At 57.5% G+C, this 19617-nt stretch overlaps 1 protein-coding gene across 2 annotated transcripts in view; it reads right to left on the bottom strand.

Moving 5' to 3' along the window:
* Window positions 1-11911, bottom strand: part of FRAS1 (Fraser extracellular matrix complex subunit 1) — a 156294-nt gene extending 144383 nt beyond the window's left edge. For both annotated transcript variants that reach the window (XM_029073328.1, XM_029073326.1), the window contains exons 1-3: window positions 11852-11911; window positions 8216-8439; window positions 2270-2301 (exon numbers count right to left, since the gene is read on the bottom strand). In XM_029073328.1, the coding sequence (XP_028929161.1) occupies window positions 2270-2301; window positions 8216-8291 (108 nt within the window). In that variant the 5' untranslated portion in view covers window positions 8292-8439; window positions 11852-11911. The remainder of the gene's footprint in view (window positions 1-2269; window positions 2302-8215; window positions 8440-11851) is intronic.
* Window positions 11912-19617: the final 7706 nt, after the last annotated feature.

Raw genomic sequence — 19617 nt, forward strand, 5'->3', positions numbered from 1 at the left:
GTCACCCATCTGGTGCCTTGGGTCTTTATCCCGGCTCCACCACTTGTCTGCTCTGAGACCTTGGGCAAGTCCTTTCACTTCTCTGTGCCTCAGTTACTTCATCTGTAAAATGGGGACTACGACTGTGAGTCCCACGTGGGACAAGGGACTGTGGACAACCTGATTAGCTTGTATCTACCCCAGGGCTTAGAACAGTGCTTGACACATAGTAAGCAGTTAACAAATACTATCATTATTATTATTATCCGTAATAAATGATTGAATGAGACAGAGACTGTATCTTATGTACACATAAGAAGCACGTATTAAATGCCACAATCGACACTATGCCACAGGCTAATAATAATCCTGCCAGATGCCCCTTTAGCCACCCGGAGGCCACAACTTGATTTCCCCAAGCGAGCTGAACCACGATTCTCCTCGCCACGTGAGCCCGGCGGACGGGCCGCTGCTCTGAAGCGAGCAAACCCGGCTGGGCGACCTCGACCGTCCGGAGACGAGGAGGAAAAAACCCCAGTCGGGCTCCCCGCCAGCCAACTCTGCCTTCTCTCCCGCTCAAATCCCAGCTCCAGGCTGGGAATTCCTAACACCGCCTGGGTGTCCGGGGAGTCACCGATATTTCCCGGCCGCCAAGTCCCCGGGGCTGATTTTCAAATACCACCCATCAGCGGTACACGCTGATGGGCACCTTTTCCCAGCAGCCGGCTCTGCTTTTATTCCCGTATTTATTAAACACGAAGAAGAGCAGCGAACGGCTCGCTACCCAATTTATTAGAGCTGATGGAGTGCGGGCCGACTCTCCAATAAGGCTTTGGCACCCGGCGCCGCTTTAGCGCATCATCGGTACGATCAGACGCCCGCAACGACTTCTCCGCCAACCACAACGGCGAGAGCGACCGCATCGACCCTCTCCCCAGCGGCAGAATCTCAAGGATGAAACGCTACACGGAAAGCTTGTCTGAAAGCCTCCCGGAACATGCCAAGCACCAATCTTCCGAACGCTGCCAACTCTGATGCCATCTGAGAGCAGCTGGAGCAGGAAGGAGCATTAAGCCTTCAGATAAAGAAAACCGGGCACGGTAGAGATCTGGCAGAGGGGGCCCGGGATCAGATTTCTCCCTCTGGGACTGCAGGAGTCCCTCAGAATGCAGATCTACTCAGAAAAGATTCATTTCCCACTCCCGTCCGGCACTGAGCCAGGCCTCCTGGGAACAAGGGCCTCAGTCCTCGGCATGAACTGGGGCAGGGCAGGGATTTAATAATGTTGGTATTTGTTAAGCGCTTCCTATGCGCAGCGCACCGTTCTAAGCGCTGAGGTAGATACAGGGTAATCAGGTTGTCCCACGTGAGGCTCACGGCTAATCCCCATTTTCCAGATGAGGGAACTGAGGCACAGAGAAGTGAAGTGACTTGTCCACGGTCACACAGCCAAGTGCAAGGCTGTCCATCACCTTGCCCCCTCCTACCTCTCCTCCCTTGTCTCTTTCCACCGCCCACCCCGCACGCTCCGCTCCTCCGCCGCCCACCTCCTCGCCGTGCCCCGTTCTCGCCCATCCCGCCGTCGACCCCCGGGCCGCGTCCTCCCGCGGTCCCGGGACGCCCTCCCTCCTCACCTCCGCCAAACTGATTCTCTTCCTCTCTTCAAAACCCTACTTAAAGCTCACCTCCTCCGAGAGGCCTTCCCAGACCGAGCTCCCCTTTTCCCTCTGCTCCCTCTCCTCCCCTTCACCTCTCCGCAGCTAAACCCTCTCCTCCCCCCTTTCCCTCTCCTCCTCCCCCTCTCCCGTCCCCTCCCCTCGGCACTGTACTCGTCCCCTCGACTGTATAGATCTTCATCACCCTATTTATTTTGTTATTGAGATGTCCATCACCCTGATTCTATTTATTTGCTATTGTTTTAATGAGATGTCCTTCCCCTCGATTCTATTTATTGCCATCGTTCTCGTCTGTCCTTCTCCCCGGATTAGACCGTGAGCCCGTCAGAGGGCAGGGACCGTCTCTGTTACCGATTTGTCCATTCCAAGCGCTTAGTACGGCGCTCTGCACCTAGTAAGCGCTCAATAAATACTATTGAATGAAGGGGCGGAGCCGGGATTTGAACCCATGACCTCTGGCTCCCAAGCCCGGGCTCTTTTCACGGAGCCATCCTGGTTCTCTAAGGGATTTGCCACTGGGAGCAGAGGGTCTCCTTCCTCCCGGGCCCCCTGGGTCCCGGCCCGCCGCCCCCTCCTGCCCCGAGAGAACGGAGAAGATGGAAGAGCACACCTACCTCAAATCGGAAGCCCCGGTGGACACAGGCAGCTGTGGGACGGAAACAAACCAGAGAGTGAAATCAAGAGTCCCCGAAGGCCCAGCTTGCCATGTTTGTCCTCCCCCGGCCCACAGCTGGCATTAAACTCTCCCAAACACTCAGTGCAGTGCTTCGCACGCGCTAAGTGCTCCATAAATACAATGGGATGAATGAATCTTCAGGACAAATCAGAGCCCTGCCCGCGTTTTCCTTCTCAGCTCCGGGAAGGATCGGCATTCTGTCGGCCACGGAAGCAGGATGACGACGGCGGTATTTGTTAAGCGCTTATTATGCGCCGAGCACTGTTCTAAGCGCTGGGGGGGATACAAGGTGATCAGGTCGTCCCACGTGGGGCTCACGGTCTTCATCCCCATTCTACAGATGAGGGACGTGAGGCCCAGAGAAGTGAAGTGACCTGCCCTAAGTCACACAGCCGACAAGTGGCAGAGCCGGGATTAGAACCCATGACCTGCGACTCCCAAGCCCGGGCTCCTTCCACTGAGCCACGCTGAAAAAATGAGAACTCTGCAAGGCTTGCATCCCATGTTTGAGTTGGATTCCCTAAACCTTCTTTTTTTTTTTTGGTTCAGGCTGGTGCCCGGGGCTGCCGTTCACAAAAATGGTGCGTGCACACACTCGTACACGTGCAAGTACTCATTCATTCATTAATTCATATTTATTAAGTGCTTACTGTGTGCAAAGCATTGTACTAAGGGCTTGAGAAAGTACAATACAACAATAAACAGCGACATTCCCTGCCCACGGGGAGCTCACGGTCTGGTGGGAAGGAGGGCGGGGAGACAGACGTCAATACAGATAAATAAAATTTCATTCATGACTTCACAATTCAAATACCCAGACACACACACACACACACACACACACACACGTGCACTCATTCATGCCTTTTTCAACATTCAAATACATCAAACACACACTCATTCATACTTTCTTCACAATTCAAATACCCAAACACACACACTCTCACTCATGCCTTCTTCCCAATTCAAAAAGCAGATACACAATCATTCATATCTTCTCCAAAATTCACATACCTAGACACACACACCCATACGTTTATGCTCTCTTCACGATACTTATTCATTCAATAGTATTTCTTGAGCGCTTACTATGTGCACAGCACTGTAGTAAGCGCTTGGAATATACAATTCGGCAACAAATAGAGACAATCCCTGCCCGATGACGGGCTCGCGCCTAAACGAAACGCACACACACACGCACTCATTCATGCCTTCTTCATAATTCAAATGCCCCAGATCACACGCACACACACTCTCATTCGTGACTTCTTCACAATTCAAATACCAGATACACACACACACATTCATTTATATCTTCTTCACAATTCAAATACCTAGACACACACACACCTACACATTCATGCTTTCGTCACAATACTCAAACACACACACACATACACATACACTCATTCATGCTTTCTTCACAATTCAAATACCCCAAAACACATGCACGCACACACACACACACACGCACACACACTCTCATTCATGCCTTCTTCACCATTCAAATACCCCAACACACACACGCACACACACTGTCATTCATGCCCTCTTCACAATTCAAATACCAGATACACACACACACACACACTCTCATTCATGCCTTCTTCACAATTCAAATACCCCAACACACCCACGCACGCACACTGTCATTCATGCCCTCTTCACAATTCAAATACCAGATACACACACACACATTCATTCACATTTATTCATTCAATAGTATTTATCGATCGCTTACTATGTGCAGAGCACTGGACTAAGCGCTTGGAATGTACAATTTGGCAACAGATAGAGACAATCCCTGCCCAGTGACGGGCTTACAGTCTAATCGGGGGAGACGGATGGCAGAGCAAAACAGAACAAAACAAAAACAAGACGACATCATCACACTTCAAATACCTAGATGCACACACCCACACACGCACTCATTCACGCCTTCCCGATTCGAATGCGCAGACACACGACGACACGTTCATACCTTCGTGATTCAAATACGCAGAGGCGCCCACACACAGACACACAAACACACTCAGAATAGTCAGTGACCCCGCCGGGACACCAGTGTGGGCACAACCCATCGGAAAGCTCCGCTCGGCTGAGCAATGCAGCCCCGACTGCGCGGAGATGGGTGGGGGGAACGTTTCCTCCCGGATTCTGAAACCAAGATTCTGCCCGTTGTTGGGCAGGGATTGTCTCTATCTTTCATTCAATAGTATTTATTGAGCGCTGACTATGTGCAGAGCACTGGACTCAGCGCTTGGAGTGTACCGTTGCCGGACTGTACAGTCCAAGCTCTTGGTACAATGCTCTGCACAGGGTAAGCGCTCAATTCATTCATTCATTCAATAGTATTTATTGAGCGCTTACTATGTGCAGAGCACTGTACTAAGCGCTTGGGATGAACAAGTCGGCAACAGATAGAGACAGTCCCTGCCGTTTGACGGGCTTACGGTCTAATCGGGGGAGACGGACAGACAAGAACAATGGCACTAAACAGCGTCAAGGGGAAGAACATCTCGTAAAAACAATGGCAACTAAATAGAATCAAGGCGATGTACAATTCATTAACAAAATAAATAGGGTAACGAAAATATATACAGTTGAGCGGACGGGTACAGTGCTGTGGGGATGGGAAGGGAGCGATCGAATGAATGAAGAAGGGGAGAAATTTAGTCAGAAAAATAATAATAATAATGTGGGTATTTGTTAAGCGCTTACTATGTGCCGAGCACCGTTCTAAGCGCTGGGGGAGATACGGGGTGATCGGGTTGTCCCACGTGGGGCTCACAGTCTTCATCCCCATTTTACAGATGAGGCCCGCAGAAGTTGAGTGACTTGCCCAAAGTCTCACAGCAGACAAGGGGAGGGGCCGGGATCTGTTACCGATCTGTACATTCCAAGCGCTTAGTACAGTGCTCTGCACATAGTAAGCGCTCAATAACTACTATTGAATGAATGAATGAATGAATGAATGACCTCTGACTCCTAAACCCGTGCTCTTTCCACCGAGCCACGCTGCTCCACCGTCAACCCCTTGTGGGTCAGGGACCGTGACCAACCCGATTAACCTGGATCGACTCCAGTGCTTGGCTCATAGTAAGTATAAATAATACTAATAATAAATAGTGCTTACTAAAAAAAATCAAGCGGGACACATTCCCTGTCCCACACTGGGATCGTAGCCTAAGCCCAAGGGAGAACAGGCACTGAATCCCCATTTTACAGTTGAGGAAATTGAAGTACGGAGAAGTTAAGTGACTTGCTCAAGGTCACACAGCAGACAGGCGGCAGAGCTGGATTTAGAACCCAGATCATCCGACTCCCAGATCCACGCTCTTTCCACTAGAGGAGGATTGTGGCCTATCGGTTGGAGCCCGGGCCTGGGAATCAAAAGAATCTGCCTTCTAAACCCGGCTCTGCCCCTTGCCTGCTGTGTGACCTCGGGCGAGTGACTTAACTTCTCTGTGCCTCCGTTCCCTCGTCTGTCAAATATGGACGAAAACCGGGAGCCCCACGGCGGACACGGACTGTCCTGTCTCCCAGCGCTTCAAACGGCGCCTGGCACACAGCAAACGTTTAACAGGTACCTTCAAAAAAAAAAAAATCATGCCGAATATCACAATTAACATTACCATTTCTACCAGCGTGGCTCAGTGGGAAGAGTCCGGGCTTGGGAGTCAGAGGTCCTGGGTTCGAATCCCGCCTCCGCCACCTGTCAGCCGTGTGACTTTGGGCCGATCACTTCCCTTCTCTGGGCCTCGGTTCCCTCATCTGTCAAATGGGGCTGAAGACCGTGAGCCCCACGTGGGACCACCCGATTCCCCTGTATCTACCCCAGCGCCTAGAACAGTGCTTGGCACATAGCAAGCGCTTAACAAATACCCACATTCTAATCGTCATCATTATCACTACCACAACCGAGAGCTCTTCCGATTCAAATAAGAAAACGGGAGGATGGAAGCAGGGGAGGCAAGGAATTCATTTTAATCCAAACTTCTCCAAAGCATTAAACATCCAAGAGTGAAATGAATAAACTCAGCACAAGGAGAGGGTAAGGAGAAAAAAAAAAAAATCAATCCCGAATCAGCACACGGTTTCGAGGACGAGGAAGGGTCCCCGGGGAATTTTGGCACTGATTTCATTCATTCGTTCAATAGTATTTATTGAGCGCTTACTATGTGCAGAGCACTGGACTAAGCGCTCGGAATGGACGGCTCGGTAACAGATAGAGACGGTCCCGGCCCTCTGCCGGGCTTAGAGTCTAATCGGGGGAGACGGACGGACGAGAACGATGGCGATAAATAGAATCGAGGGGAAGAACGTCTCATTAAAACCATAGCAAATAGAATCAGGGTGATGGACATCTCGTTAGCAAAATAAATAGGGTGATGAAGATATATACAGTTGAGCGGACGGGTACGGTGCCGAGGGGATGGGAAGTGGCTCCGTCATTTCCGCGCCTTGGAAATGACCCGATGTCGCCGCACCTCAGAGGAGCTGTGACCTGTAGCTTGCCTCCCACCCCGAACCCTTGGAGCTGCCCTTCCCACCCGAGAAAACCCAAGATCCCAGAGCCGGGGAACCCCTGCTGCTCCCTACGGCCGAGTAGCCTGGTGGGCTGCAACGAACTCATTCATTCATTCACTCCAATTTATCGAGCGCCTCCCGCCTGCAGAGCTCTGTACTAAGCGCCTGGGAGGGTACGAGAGAAAAACCGACCGGCACTTCCCCGCCCACGACGAGCTTATGGGCTCGCTCAGCTCCTGAAAGCTGGCAATCTTGAGGTCCTGGTGCGGGGAGGAAGGATCGTCCACTCGGGGAGCGTCCGCACACTCCACAAAGCTGGTAGCTCCGCCTCAAACACTTAGCGGCACACTCCGCACACGGTAGGAGCTCAGTAAATCCCACCGATCCATCTGAACCGTCGAGACTGTCGGCTCGTCCCTCTAGACCGTAAGCTCACTGTGGGCAGGGAATACGTCTCTCTGCTGTCCCGTTGTACTCTCCCAAGCGCTCGGTACAGCGCTCTGCACACAGTAAGCCCTCAATAAATACCACCGTCGGATGGATCGACAGCCTCTGCCCGGCTGGCCCCAGCCGAGCTCCTCGCGTCATCATTGCCGCCATCAATCCATCCATCAGTACTAATTATTGAGCGCCTACTGAGCGCAGAGCACTGTACCAAGCTCTCGGGAAAGTGCACCCTAGTAGGTAGACACGGTCCTCTGGACCGTAAGCTCGTCGTGAGCAGTCGTATCTATTGAGCGCTTACCGTGGGCAGAGCACCGTTCTCAGCTCTTGGGAAAGTACGAGATAGGAAGCAGACACGATCCTCCGCACCGTAAGTTCGTCGTGAGCGGTCAACTGTATTTATTGAGCGCCTGCCGTGCGCAGAGCGCTGTACTCGACTCTTGGGAAAGCAGTAATAATAATAACGGTATCCGTTAAGTGCTCACGCCGTGCCAAGCACCGTTGCGGGCGCTGGGGTCGAAACAAGGTGATCAGGCCGTCCCACGTGGGGCTCACGGTTCTTCATCCCCATTCTAGTAATAATTACGATATCCGTTAAGCGCTCGCCGCGTGCCAAGCACCGGTTCTAAGCGGTGGGGTTGATGCGAGGCGATCAGGTTGTCCCACGTGGGGCTCACGCCTCATCCCCGTTTTCCAGATGAGGTCCACTGAGGCACGGAGAAGTGAAGCGACCGGCCCCAAGTCACAGAGCTGACGAGCGGCGGAGCCGGGATCAGAACCCACGGCCTGTGCCGCCCCAGCCCGGGCTCTCGGATGACCGGGACCGGGATCAACCCCAGCCCTAATGCGGCCTCCGGGAGGGCCTCCCCCGCCCGCCCGCTGTCCCAACAGTAGCCCCCCCCCGACTCACCTTCGGAGCAAAGGGGCGGGCAGACCAGTCCCGCCCAGGCGAGGGACACCACAAGCCACGGGGGCAGGTCCCCCATAGCCGGGGGGAGAGCGGAGGAGGCCGGCGGGGTGGGGGGGCCGCCCGAGGATGGCCCCCCGACCCGGCGTCCACCCGGTCGTCTGCGGCCACGCCGACCCCGGACGCGCGAAGCCCCCTCTCTGGCCGAGGCCCCGGAGCCGCTCCGCCTAGGAGAACAAGAGGGGGCGTTCAGTTCACCTCTGCCGAGCTCAAAGGAAGACCCGCTCCTTACCGGCCCCCACCCTCCTCGGTGAGGGGGCGGGTAGACGGGGGCGGGGAGGGGCCCGAGCCCCGTGCGGCGGCGTGGGTGATGGCCCCAGCGGGGCCGAGCTGGGAAGGCCCCGGGTTCTAATCCCGGCTCCGCCACTTGTCCGCTGTGTGCCGCCGGGCAAGTCGCTTGGCTTCTCCGTGCCTCACCTGTAAAACGGGGGTTAAGACCGTTTAGCCCCTTGTGGGACAGGGACCGTGTCCACCCCGACTTGCTATATCCACCCCAGCGTTTAGCAGCGGCGTGGCTCAGGGGAAAGAGCCCGGGCTCGGGAGTCCGAGGTCATGGGTTCGACTCCCGGCTCTGCCGCTCGTCAGCTGTGCGACTGTGGGCGGGTCACTTCACTTCTCTGGGCCTCAGTGACCTCCTCTGTAAAATGGGGATTAACTACGAGGCCCACGCGGGACAACCCGATCACCCTGTACCTACCTCAGCGCTCAGAACGGTGCTCGGCACATAGTGAGCGCTTAACAAATACCAACATTATTATTATTATTATTGAGCGCTTACTATGCGCCGAGCACCGTTCTAAGCGCTGGGGTAGATACAAGGCGATCAGGCCGTCCCACGTGGGGCTCTCGGTCTTCATCCCCATTTTCCAGACGAGGTCACCGAGGCACGGAGAAGCGAAGCGACTCGCCCGAAGTCACACAACCGGCGAGCGGCGGAGCCGGGATCGGAACCCGCCACCATCCGACTCCCAAGCTCTCTCCACGAAGTCACGCCGCTCCTCTGAAGGGAAGGAGAGTCATCTACAGTTACAGTTGGAGAAGCGGCACGGCGTAGCGGCTACAGCCCGGGCCGGCGAGTCGGACGGACCCGGGTTCCGATTCCGACTCCGCTCGTCTGCCGCGTGACCTGGGGCGACCCGCTTCGCTTCGCGGAGCCTCGGTTCCCTCGTCCGTTAAACGGGGATCGAGCCCGCGCCCGTCTACTTGTTTGGTCGTCTGGCTCTCCCCCTCCTGGGCTGCGAGGCCGTCGTCGGGTAGAGGTCGTACTTTCCAAGCGTTTAGCACAGCGCTCCGCACACGGTAAGCGCCCGACAGATGCGATCGAATGAACTGTGAGCCCCACGTGGGACGGGGACCGTGGCCGACCCGACGCGCTTCTCTGTACGCTCAGTCCGGTGCCTGGCGCCGTTACGGGTACCGTAATTATTATTTATTATTATCATTCCAGGCTTACACTCCCACATTCACGCCCGGGCGCTCACCCTCCCCCGCCATTCTCATTCTCTCTCCCACTCACACGAACGCACCCCCTCTCGCACGCAGACACCCGCGTGCCCGCACGCTCGGACCTGCCCGCGGGCGCTCTCTCACGCGCGCACGTACACACGGGGTCTCGCACACTCGCCGGAGTCGCCCACGCGTGCACGCGCACACAACCCCGCCCTCACACGCAGACACGCGAGTGTCCGCACGCTCACGCCCGCCCGCCGGCGCTCTCGCACACGCACCACAAACGCGCACACACACACGCACAGGTTCTCGCACACTCGCCGGAGTCGCCCACGCGTGCACGCGCACACAACCCCGCCCTCACACGCAGACACGCGAGTGTCCGCACGCTCACGCCCGCCCGCCGGCGCTCTCGCACACGCACACGTACACACACACAGGTTCTTGCACGCCGGCCACGGGCCTACAGCGGTGCGCGCACCCACACCCACGCCCGCTCTCGCCTGCGGACACGCGAGCGTCCGCAGCCTCACACCCGCCCGCGGGTGCTCTCTCGCACACACAAACACACACACACACACACACGGGTTCTCGCACACCCGCCGACGCACACTCTCTCACACGCAGACACCGACCGGACGGCGAGCCCGTCGCTGGGCGGGGACGGTCTCCGTTGCCCAACCGGCCGTTCCGAGCGCTTAGCGCGGCGCTCCGCACGTAGCAAGCGCTCAGTAGATACTAGTGAACGGAGGAGTGTCCGCACGCCGCTACCTGCGTGCGGGTGCTCTCTCTCTCTCTCTCTCTCACACACACACACATACTTTCTTGCAATAGGAATAACGACGTTGGTATCTGTTAAGCGCTCACTAGGTGCCGAGCACCGCCCTGAGCGCTGGGGGAGACACAGGGGAATGAGGCCGTCCCACGTGGGGCTCGCGGTCTTCATCCCCATTTGACAGATGAGGGAACCGAGGCGCAGAGAAGCGAAGCGACTTGCCCGCAGTCACACAGCTAAGTGGCAGCGCCGGGATTCGAACCCATGACCTCTGACGCCAAAGCCCGGGCTCTTGCCGCTGAGCCACACCAGCTGGCCACGGTCGCCCGCCCACCCACCCACCCACACACACATACGCTTTTGCACACTAGCCACGGTCGCCCACCCGCACACACACACGCTTTTGCACACTAGCCACGGTCGCCCACCCGCACACACACACGCTTTTGCACACTAGCCACGGTCGCCCACCCGCACACACACACGCTTTTGCACACTAGCCACGGTCGCCCACCCGCTCACACACACACGCTTTTGCACACTAGCCACGGTCGCCCGCCCGCACACGCACCCCCCCCCCCCCCGTCCCACGCAGCCACCCGAGGGTCCGCGCGCTCCGACCTGCCCGCAGGGGCTCTCGCACACGCGCGCGCGCGCGCGCACACGCACACGCGCTTTTGCACACTAGCTCGGTCGCCCACCCGCGGACGCGCACACGCCCACTCTCAGACGCAGACGCACGAGGGTCCGCACGCTCAGACCTGCAGGCAGGTGAGCCCTCACACACACACACACACACACAAACACGCACACATTCTTGCACACTAGCCCCCCCACTGCCTCTTACACGCAGACACACGAGGGTCCCGAGGCTCCGACCTGCCCGCAGGGGCTCTCTCTCTCTCTCACACACACACACACACACACACACACACACAGAGACAGATTCATTCATTCACTAGTATTTCTGGAGCGCTTCCTGGGTGCAGAGCACTGTGCTAAGCGCTTGGAGTGGACAGATCGGCAACAGCTAGGGACGGTCCCTGGCCACCGACGGGCTGACGGTCTAAGCGGGGGAGACGGACGGACGGACGAGAACGATGGCCATCAACCGGATCAAGTTCCTGCACCCTCGCCCCGGTTGCACACCAGCCCCGGGCGCACCCCTGCACCGCCCCCCGCCCCCGTGCAAACCCTGGCGTGCAAAACCCTGGCACGCACGCTGTGCCCGCGGCGGGTTCATCCGTCCGTCCGTCCGTCCGTCCGTCCGTCCGTCCGTCCGTCCATCCCTCCCTCCATCCATCCCTCCATCCCTCCATCCGTCCCATCCATCCGTCCCATCCATCCACCCGGACCTGGAGGCGCAGGCAGGCCGATGATCCGGTCGGGTCCGGGGTCCCGTCCGCTCCCGGGGCCGCGAGGGGGCGGTTGAGGGCCGGGCCCCGCAGCGCCCCCCGGCGGCCCCGGGGGACGCGCCCGCTGATTGGTCGGGGCGGGGGGAGGGGGCGGGGCCGCCCGGGGCCGGGGCCTATCCGGGGGCGGGGGCGGGGCCTCGGCGGGCGCGGGGCTCCCCCTGCCGGGCGGCCCGACGCCCGCGCTACCGCCCTGCGCCGTCCGCACTCTGTCCCTCCTTCCGTCCGTCCGTCCGTCCGTCCCTCCTTCCGTCCACCCCTCCTCCTATCTGTCCGGCCTCTGGCCCTCCTTCTGTCCGTCCCTCCTTCTGTCCGTCCCTCCTTCCGTCCGTCCCTCCTTCCGTCCACCCTTCCTCCTATCTGTCCGGCCTCTGGCCCTCCTTCTGTCCGTCCCTCCTTCTGTCCGTCCCTCCTTCCGTCCGTCCCTCCTTCCGTCCACCCCTCCTCCTATCTGTCCGGCCTCTGGCCCTCCTTCTGTCCGTCCTTCCTTCTGTCTGTCCTTCCTTCCGTCCGTCCCTCCTCCTATCTACCTGTCCGGCCTCTGGCCCTCCTTCTGTCCGTCCTTCCTTCTGTCCGTCCTTCCTTCTGTCTGTCCTTCTTTCCGTCCGTCCCTCCTCCTATCTACCTGTCCGGCCTCTGGCCCTCCTTCTGTCTCTCCTTCATAATAATAATACTGTTGGTATCTGTTAAGCGCTTACTATGTGTCGAGCACTGTTCTAAGCGCTGGGGGAGACATAGGGGAAGCAGGTCGTCCCACGTGGGGCTCCCGGTCTTAATCCCCATTTTACAGATGAGGGAACCGAGGCACCGAGAAGTGAAGTGACTCGCCCACAGTCACACAGCCGACGAGTGGCCGAGCTGGGATTCGAACTCATGAGTCCTGATTCCAGGGCCCGTGCTCTTTCCACTGAGCCATTCTGTCTGTCCGGCCTCTGGCCCTCCTTCTGTCTGTCCTTCCTTCCTTCCGTCCGTCCGTCCCTCCTTCTGTCCACCCTGCCTTCTATCGGTCCGGCCTCTGTCCCTCCTTCTAGCCCTCCCTCCTTCCGTCTGTCCGGCCTCCGGCCTGCCTTCCTTCCTTCTGTCCCTCCTTCTGTCCGTCCCTCCTTCTGTCCTTCCTTCTGTCTGTCCGGCCTCTGTCCCTCCTTCTAGCCCTCCCTCCTTCCGTCTGTCCGGCCTCCGGCCTTCCTTCCTTCCTTCTGTCCCTCCTTCTGTCCGTCCCTCCTTCTGTCCTTCCTTCTGTCTCTCCTTCTGTCTGTCCGGCTTCTGTCCCTCCTTCTGTCCCTCCCTCCCTCCTTCGATCCGGCCTCTGGCCCTCCTTCTGTCTGTCCGGCCTCTGTCCCTCCTTCTGTTCCTCCTCCTGTCTGTCCCTCCTTCCGTCCCTCCTTCCGTCCCTCCTTCCGTCCCTCCTTCCGTCCCTCCTCCCTTCTTTCCCCCCTTCTGTCCCTCCTTCTGTCTGTCCACCTCTGGCCTTCCTCCTGTCCCTCCTTCTATCTGTCCGGTCTCTGTCCCTCCTTCTGTCTGTCCGGCCTGTCCTTCCTTCCTTCTGTCCCTCCCTCTGTCCAGCCCTCCTTCTGTCCGTCCCTCCTTCTGTCCCTCCTTCTAATAATAATAATAATAATAACGTTGGTATCCGTTAAGCGCTTCCTCTGTGCAGAGCCCTGTTCTGAGCGCTGGGGGAGATACAGGGTCATCAGGTGGTCCCACGTGAGGCTCCCAGTCTTCATCCCCATTTGACAGATGAGGTCACTGAGGCCCGGAGAAGTGAAGTGACCCGCCCACAGTCACACAGCTGACACGTGGCGGAGCCGGGATTCGAACCCACGACCTCCTTCCACTGAGCCACGCTGCTTCTCCGTACGGTCCTCTCCCAAACACTTGGTACAGAACTTGGCAATCGATCACATTTATTGTGCGCTCACCGCTTGCGGAGCACCGTGCTAAGCGCTCGGGAGAGAACAGAGTGGGTAGACGTATTCCTTGCCCACACCCTTTCAGCCTGCAGCACACAGCGAGGGCACGGTAAATATGATCGATCGATCGATCGACTGATTATAAATCAGGGAAGCGACCCACTGTTAAGATACGCATTTAAGAGACTGGGGGGTCGGGGTGAGTCCTAGAACGCTGAAAGGCACGGACCCGAGTGCGTGGGTCACGCGAGCAGATCCGTTCACCGATTTAAAATATTTTATGCGCGGTCGAGTGTCTGGATGGTCTCGGTCGTTCCTCTGGCCCGGCCTCAAAGTGACCCGCGGAGACGAGAGATGGTGTGCAGGCGACACTACCCAAATCACCGGCGCCGCAATCGATTCCCCGTGCGGGAGACCTCTAAGACAACTAGGCACTGGATGTGAAACCCGGGCAATGTTAGAATTGAAATCGTTGGGAACGCTGTGGCCGTTACTTTCTTCCAAAATACATCCCGGGACAGGATGGTACTTATGGGGCATGGGGGTAATACCGTGTAATTGTAGGGATAAGAGGGGGAGGCTGGGAAACTGAGTCGGGCAACCAGGTTCCGCTCGTCGTGGGCAGGATGAAATAATAATGTTGGTGTTCGTTAAGCGCTTGCTACGTGCCGAGCACTGTTCTAAGCGCTGGGGGAGATACAGGGTCATCGGGTGGTCCCACGTGAGGCTCACGGTTAATCCCCATTTTACAGATGAGGGAACCGAGGCGCAGAGAAGTGAAGTGACTCGCCCGCAGTCACACAGCTGACAGGTGGCAGAGCCGGGAATCGACCCCATGACCTCTGACTCCCAAGCCCGGGCTCTTTCCACTCAGAGCTTAGTACAGTGCTTTCCACACAGTAAGGACTCGATAAATATGATCCTGCCACTCACCTGCTGTGTGATCTTAGGCAAATCTCCGTACCTCTCTCGGCCTCAGTTCCCTCATCCGTAAAATGGGGATAAGACGGACTGGCACGAGACGGGACCCACTCCGGCCCACGGGGGCACCGGTCGGGGGCGATTTCTGCAGAAGCCTCCAGGACCAGGCTGGCCTCGGCAGGCTGGATAACGCTCTACCCGTCGGCCACTTCTGGGGAGGTGGGTTTTTGGTCTCGTCGTTAATGGTTCCTCGGTGATTGGACGGGTAAATGCTCCCGGAGGTGTTTCTCCGCGCCCTTCAAATCGATGAGCTCCGATAAGGGGGCTGGCTGTCCCTAACGAGGGCAGAGAAGTGGGAAGGGACCGATGTTGAACCCGTACCATCCCAGGCCAGTGTCTTTTTCCTCGACGTGAACAGGAGATGGCAAGGGACTGTATCTCTGCCCCAGATAATAAGAATAGTGTTGGTATTTGTTAAGCGCTTATTATGTGCCGAGCACTCTTCTAAGCTCTGGGGGAGATACGGGGTCATCGGGTCGTCCCACCCGAGGCTCACAGTTAATCCCCATTTGACAGATGAGGTCACTGAGGCACAGAGAAGTGACTTGCCCACAGTCCCCCAGCTGACAAGTGGCAGAGCCGGGAGTCGAACCCATGACGTCTGACTCCGAAGCCCGGGCTCTTTCCGCTGAGCCGCTCCGCTTCTCCTAGCCACGCTGCGAGATTCGATGAGGAGGCTGGCCGACCCTAACGAGGGCAGAGAAATGGGAAGGGACTGATGTTGAACCCGCACCATCCCGAGCCGGTGTCCTTTCCCTCAACGTGAACAGGAGACGGCAAGGGACTGTATCTTTGCCCCAGATGATGCCAGCTGGGTTGTAAAATCCCGGACCAGCCTGAGCCCCGGGGATCGGCCTCCACGTTCCCGGCCGTCGACACGTCCGTTGTTCTGCCGGGGCGGCGGGGTCGGGGACGGCGTCTGGATGACACGACGTGAGCTTCAGAGAGGGGATTCATTAAACGGAGCCTGCCGGAACACGTTTCCTGGGTCTTGGGGATTACTCAGGGTGCTCGGAAGTTGTGGGGGCCCTGTGGGGAGAGAACTGTCAAAGCCCCAGGGCCCCACCCTGAGGGGCTCCCTCCGAGATGGGTTTCCCTGTGCCTACCTCACAGACCGCAGAATTCCAGAACGGCTGAACGTCCCGGCTCAGCCACCGTGGCTTCCAGAAGGACCAGCTGCCTTCTCACCCCTTTCCCCCCCGCCCCAGAACGACGACGATAACGCCCACGATGGCATACGTGGACGACGAGGTGGGGAAAAAAGGAAAGGGGGTCCCGGGGACCACCGGCCACCACGGCTCTGGGGCCCGACGGGCCGGGCTCGGCAGGCAGCCGGGGGGAAGAGGTGGGCGCACGAGGGAATCACCGGGGCTGTCTCCGTGGCCGGCAGCCGGGGTCACCCACCCCCCGGGGCGGACAGACGGTCTCAGATGGCCAGCGGGGCCCAGAGGAGGCAGAAGCATCCCCCGCCCCCCCCCCCGGCACGACCCCCCAGGTGCCGAGGGCCGGCGGGCAGAGGGTGGATTTGGCGCCGAGCTCCAGAGCCCCCGCGACGGCTCGCGGGCACGTGCCGTGCCTCTCCGGCCGAGTCCCGGCCATCCCGGCTCGCCCGGCCTGACCCGGGCCGGGGCCGAGGCCGGGCCGGGAATCGCCCATTCCCCGGAAGCTTGCTCACGGGAGGGCTCCGGCTCCCGGTCTTGCTCGCTGCCCGGGGACCGTCCCAGGACTCGGCACAGCCAGGATGCGGTTTTCCCGAAGGGTCTCCTTGGGGCAAAAGGCGCAGCCCAGGACCCTGAGGAGGTGTTTCTCCCCGGGATGCTCCACCGCGGAGGGAAGGACGCTATCTGCCGGACGCCACGTGAGCTCCACGGTTAAACCATCGAGGACGAGTCTTCCTGCCAGCTGAGGCCGAGCTCGGGGCTTCGAGCGCTCGGCTCCGCACACGGTAAGCGCTCGATAAATGCGACTAAGCGGCCTCTCGCTTTCCTCGGACCTTTCCCCTTTCGGCTCCCTCACGCTCTTTCAGCCCTTCGGCTCACTGTCCCCGCGGCCTCGGCTTTAGAGATTGGGGAGAGGGGGGAAGGGGGTGGCGAGGGAAGGGGAAAATGCAACCGGAGGGCAGAAGGGAGCGGGCAAGGAGGCTCGGCTCGAGGGAGGTGAGTCAAAAGCAACGGCTCAGGCCCAGACTATCCGTCCGGGCACGTACCCAAGATGCTGACGGGTGAGGCTGGGGAAGATGAGCAGAGGGTGGTGCAACTGCGAGAAAGTAACGGCCCCATTACACTAATCTGCCCCCACAGAGGCGGGTGCCGGAGGAAGGGCTGCTTGGCTGGCACCCTGACCCGCCCAAGGGGTCGGAGAACAGAAAGGCGGCTTCTGGGACCGGGTCAGCCTGGCAGAAGGAACCAGCCGCAGGCTGGACGTGACTCGGGGGGTCCCTCGAAGGGTCTGGCGGCATCGGAGTGCAGAGGTAGAAATAATACCACCGGGAGGGCAGGACTGAGAAGCAGCGTGGCTCAGCGGAAAGAGCACGGGCTTTGGAGTCAGAGGTCATGGGTTCGAATCCCTGCTCGGCCACTTGTCAGCTGGGTGACTTTGGGCAAGTCACTTCACTTCTCGGTGCCTCAGTTCCCTCATCTGTAAAATGGGGATTAAGACCGTGAGCCCCACGTGGGACAACCCGATTCCCCTGTGTCTATCCCAGCGCTTAGAACGGTGCTCGGCACAAAGTAAGCGCTTAACAGATACCAACATTACTATTACTGCAGATTGAGGCGAGGCGGAACGGCCAAAGGGGGATACAAGGAACGTGCCTACCGATTCCGCTACACTGTCCCACCCCCGCTGCCTGGTATAGTGCTCCGCACACAGCGTGCGCTCGATAAACTATGACTGACATTAATAACGATGGTAGTTGGGTATTTACCCTGTGCCGAGTACTGTATTGAGCAATGGGGTAAGTACAAGATAATCAATCCCTCTCTCACTTAAGGCCCCACAGTCTACGAGCCGGGGGCGGGGGGGTGGGGGGCACGGCGGACACTGGTGTTGAATCCCCTCTTTACACGTGAGGAAACTGAGGCACAGAAGTGTTAAAACTTGCCCGTGGCTCCACAGCAGGTAAGCAACAGAATGAGATTAGAACCCAGGTCCATATTCTGTCCGTTAGGCACCGCGACTTAAGGCAGACATCAGTTGACTCCCCTTCATTTTTTCTGCCTTTTACCCTCTATCCTGCCCAAATCCACCCTTCCCGGTGTCCCTTCCTCACATTAACTCTGGATTCGACTTCCTTTTCTTTGTTTCCCACTGCCCTGCCATACGGTCATTCGATCGTACTTATTGAGCGCTTACTGTGCGCAGAGTACCGTACTAAGCTCTTGGGAGAGTACATGCCACATCCCAAAATAAAAAATTTAAAAAAAAATTAAATGCCTAAGCAGACAGAATGGTAAAAAGGGGAGCTTCTCCTGGAGATTCATCACTTCCGGAGAATTAACAGAGGGACACAGGTTCAAGTCGACTTGAACAAGAAGGGTAAAGGGTGGAACCTGGTGTCTTCCTGTTCCCTACTGTGCAAAAAGCATCGTAACGGTCCCGTAGCCCTGAAAGCACACACAGGCTTATTCACTGTTAATAACAGTAATGATAATAGTATTTAAGCGCTTACTATTTACAAAGCACTGTTCTAAGCGCTGGGGGCGGGGGGAATACCAGGGGATCGGGTTGTCCCACATGGGGCTCACAGTCTCGCTCCCCGTTTTACAGATGAGGTCACTGAGGCCCAGAGAAGACTTGCCCAAGGTCGCACAGCAGACAGGTGGCAGAGCCGGGATTCGAACCCATGACCTCCCAGACTCCCCGGCCCGTGCTCTATCCATTAGAGAAGCAGCGCGGCTCAGTGGAAAGAGCACGGGCTTTGGAGTCAGGGCTCATGAGTTCGAATCCCAGCTCTGCCACTTGTCGGCTGTGTGACTGTGGGCGAGTCACTTCACTTCTCGGTGCCTCAGTTCCCTCATCTGTCAAATGGGGATTAAGACTGGGAGCCCCACGTGGGACAACCTGATTCCCCTGTGTCTACCCCAGCGCTTAGAACGGTGCTCGGCACATAGTAAGCGCTTAACAGATACCAACATTATTATTACGTCATGCTGCTCATATCGCCCTCATTTCCACAGAACGCGTATTTCTGGGTAGAAGATTTCATTCCTCGCCACCCTCACTGTGGAAGCTCAGTAATTCGTTTCTGGTCTCTTAACCTGAGAAGCAGCGTGGCTCAGTGGAAAGAACCCGGGCTCGGGAGTCAGAGGTCATGGGTTCTAATCCCGCTCTGCCACTTGTCGGCTGTGTGACTTTGGGCAGGTCACTTCACTTCTCTGGGCCTCAGTGACCTCATCTTAAAATGGGGACTAAAACTGTGAGCCCCAGTGGGGCAACCCGATCACCTGGTATTCCCCCCGCCCCCAGCGCTTAGAACATAGTAAGCGCTTAACGAATACCATCATTATTATTATTATTAACAACAACGAGTAAGCCTGTGCGTGCTTTCAGGGCTCAGGGACCTGTTACGATGCTTTTTGCACGGTAGGGAACTTGACCACCTTGTATTACCAGCCCCCAAGCGCTTAGAACAGTGCTTTGCACAGAGGAAGCGCTTAACAAATACCATTATCATTATTAACAATGAGTAAGCCCGTGTGTGCTTTCAGGGCTAAGGGACCGTTACGATGCTTTTGCTAGGTACGATGCTAGGGACCAGGAAGACACCACCCTTGCACCCTTTACCCTCCTTGTTCAAGTCATCTTGAACCTGTGTCC

Source organism: Ornithorhynchus anatinus, chromosome 10 (genome assembly GCF_004115215.2).
Source record: "Ornithorhynchus anatinus isolate Pmale09 chromosome 10, mOrnAna1.pri.v4, whole genome shotgun sequence".
NCBI lineage: Eukaryota > Metazoa > Chordata > Mammalia > Monotremata > Ornithorhynchidae > Ornithorhynchus > Ornithorhynchus anatinus.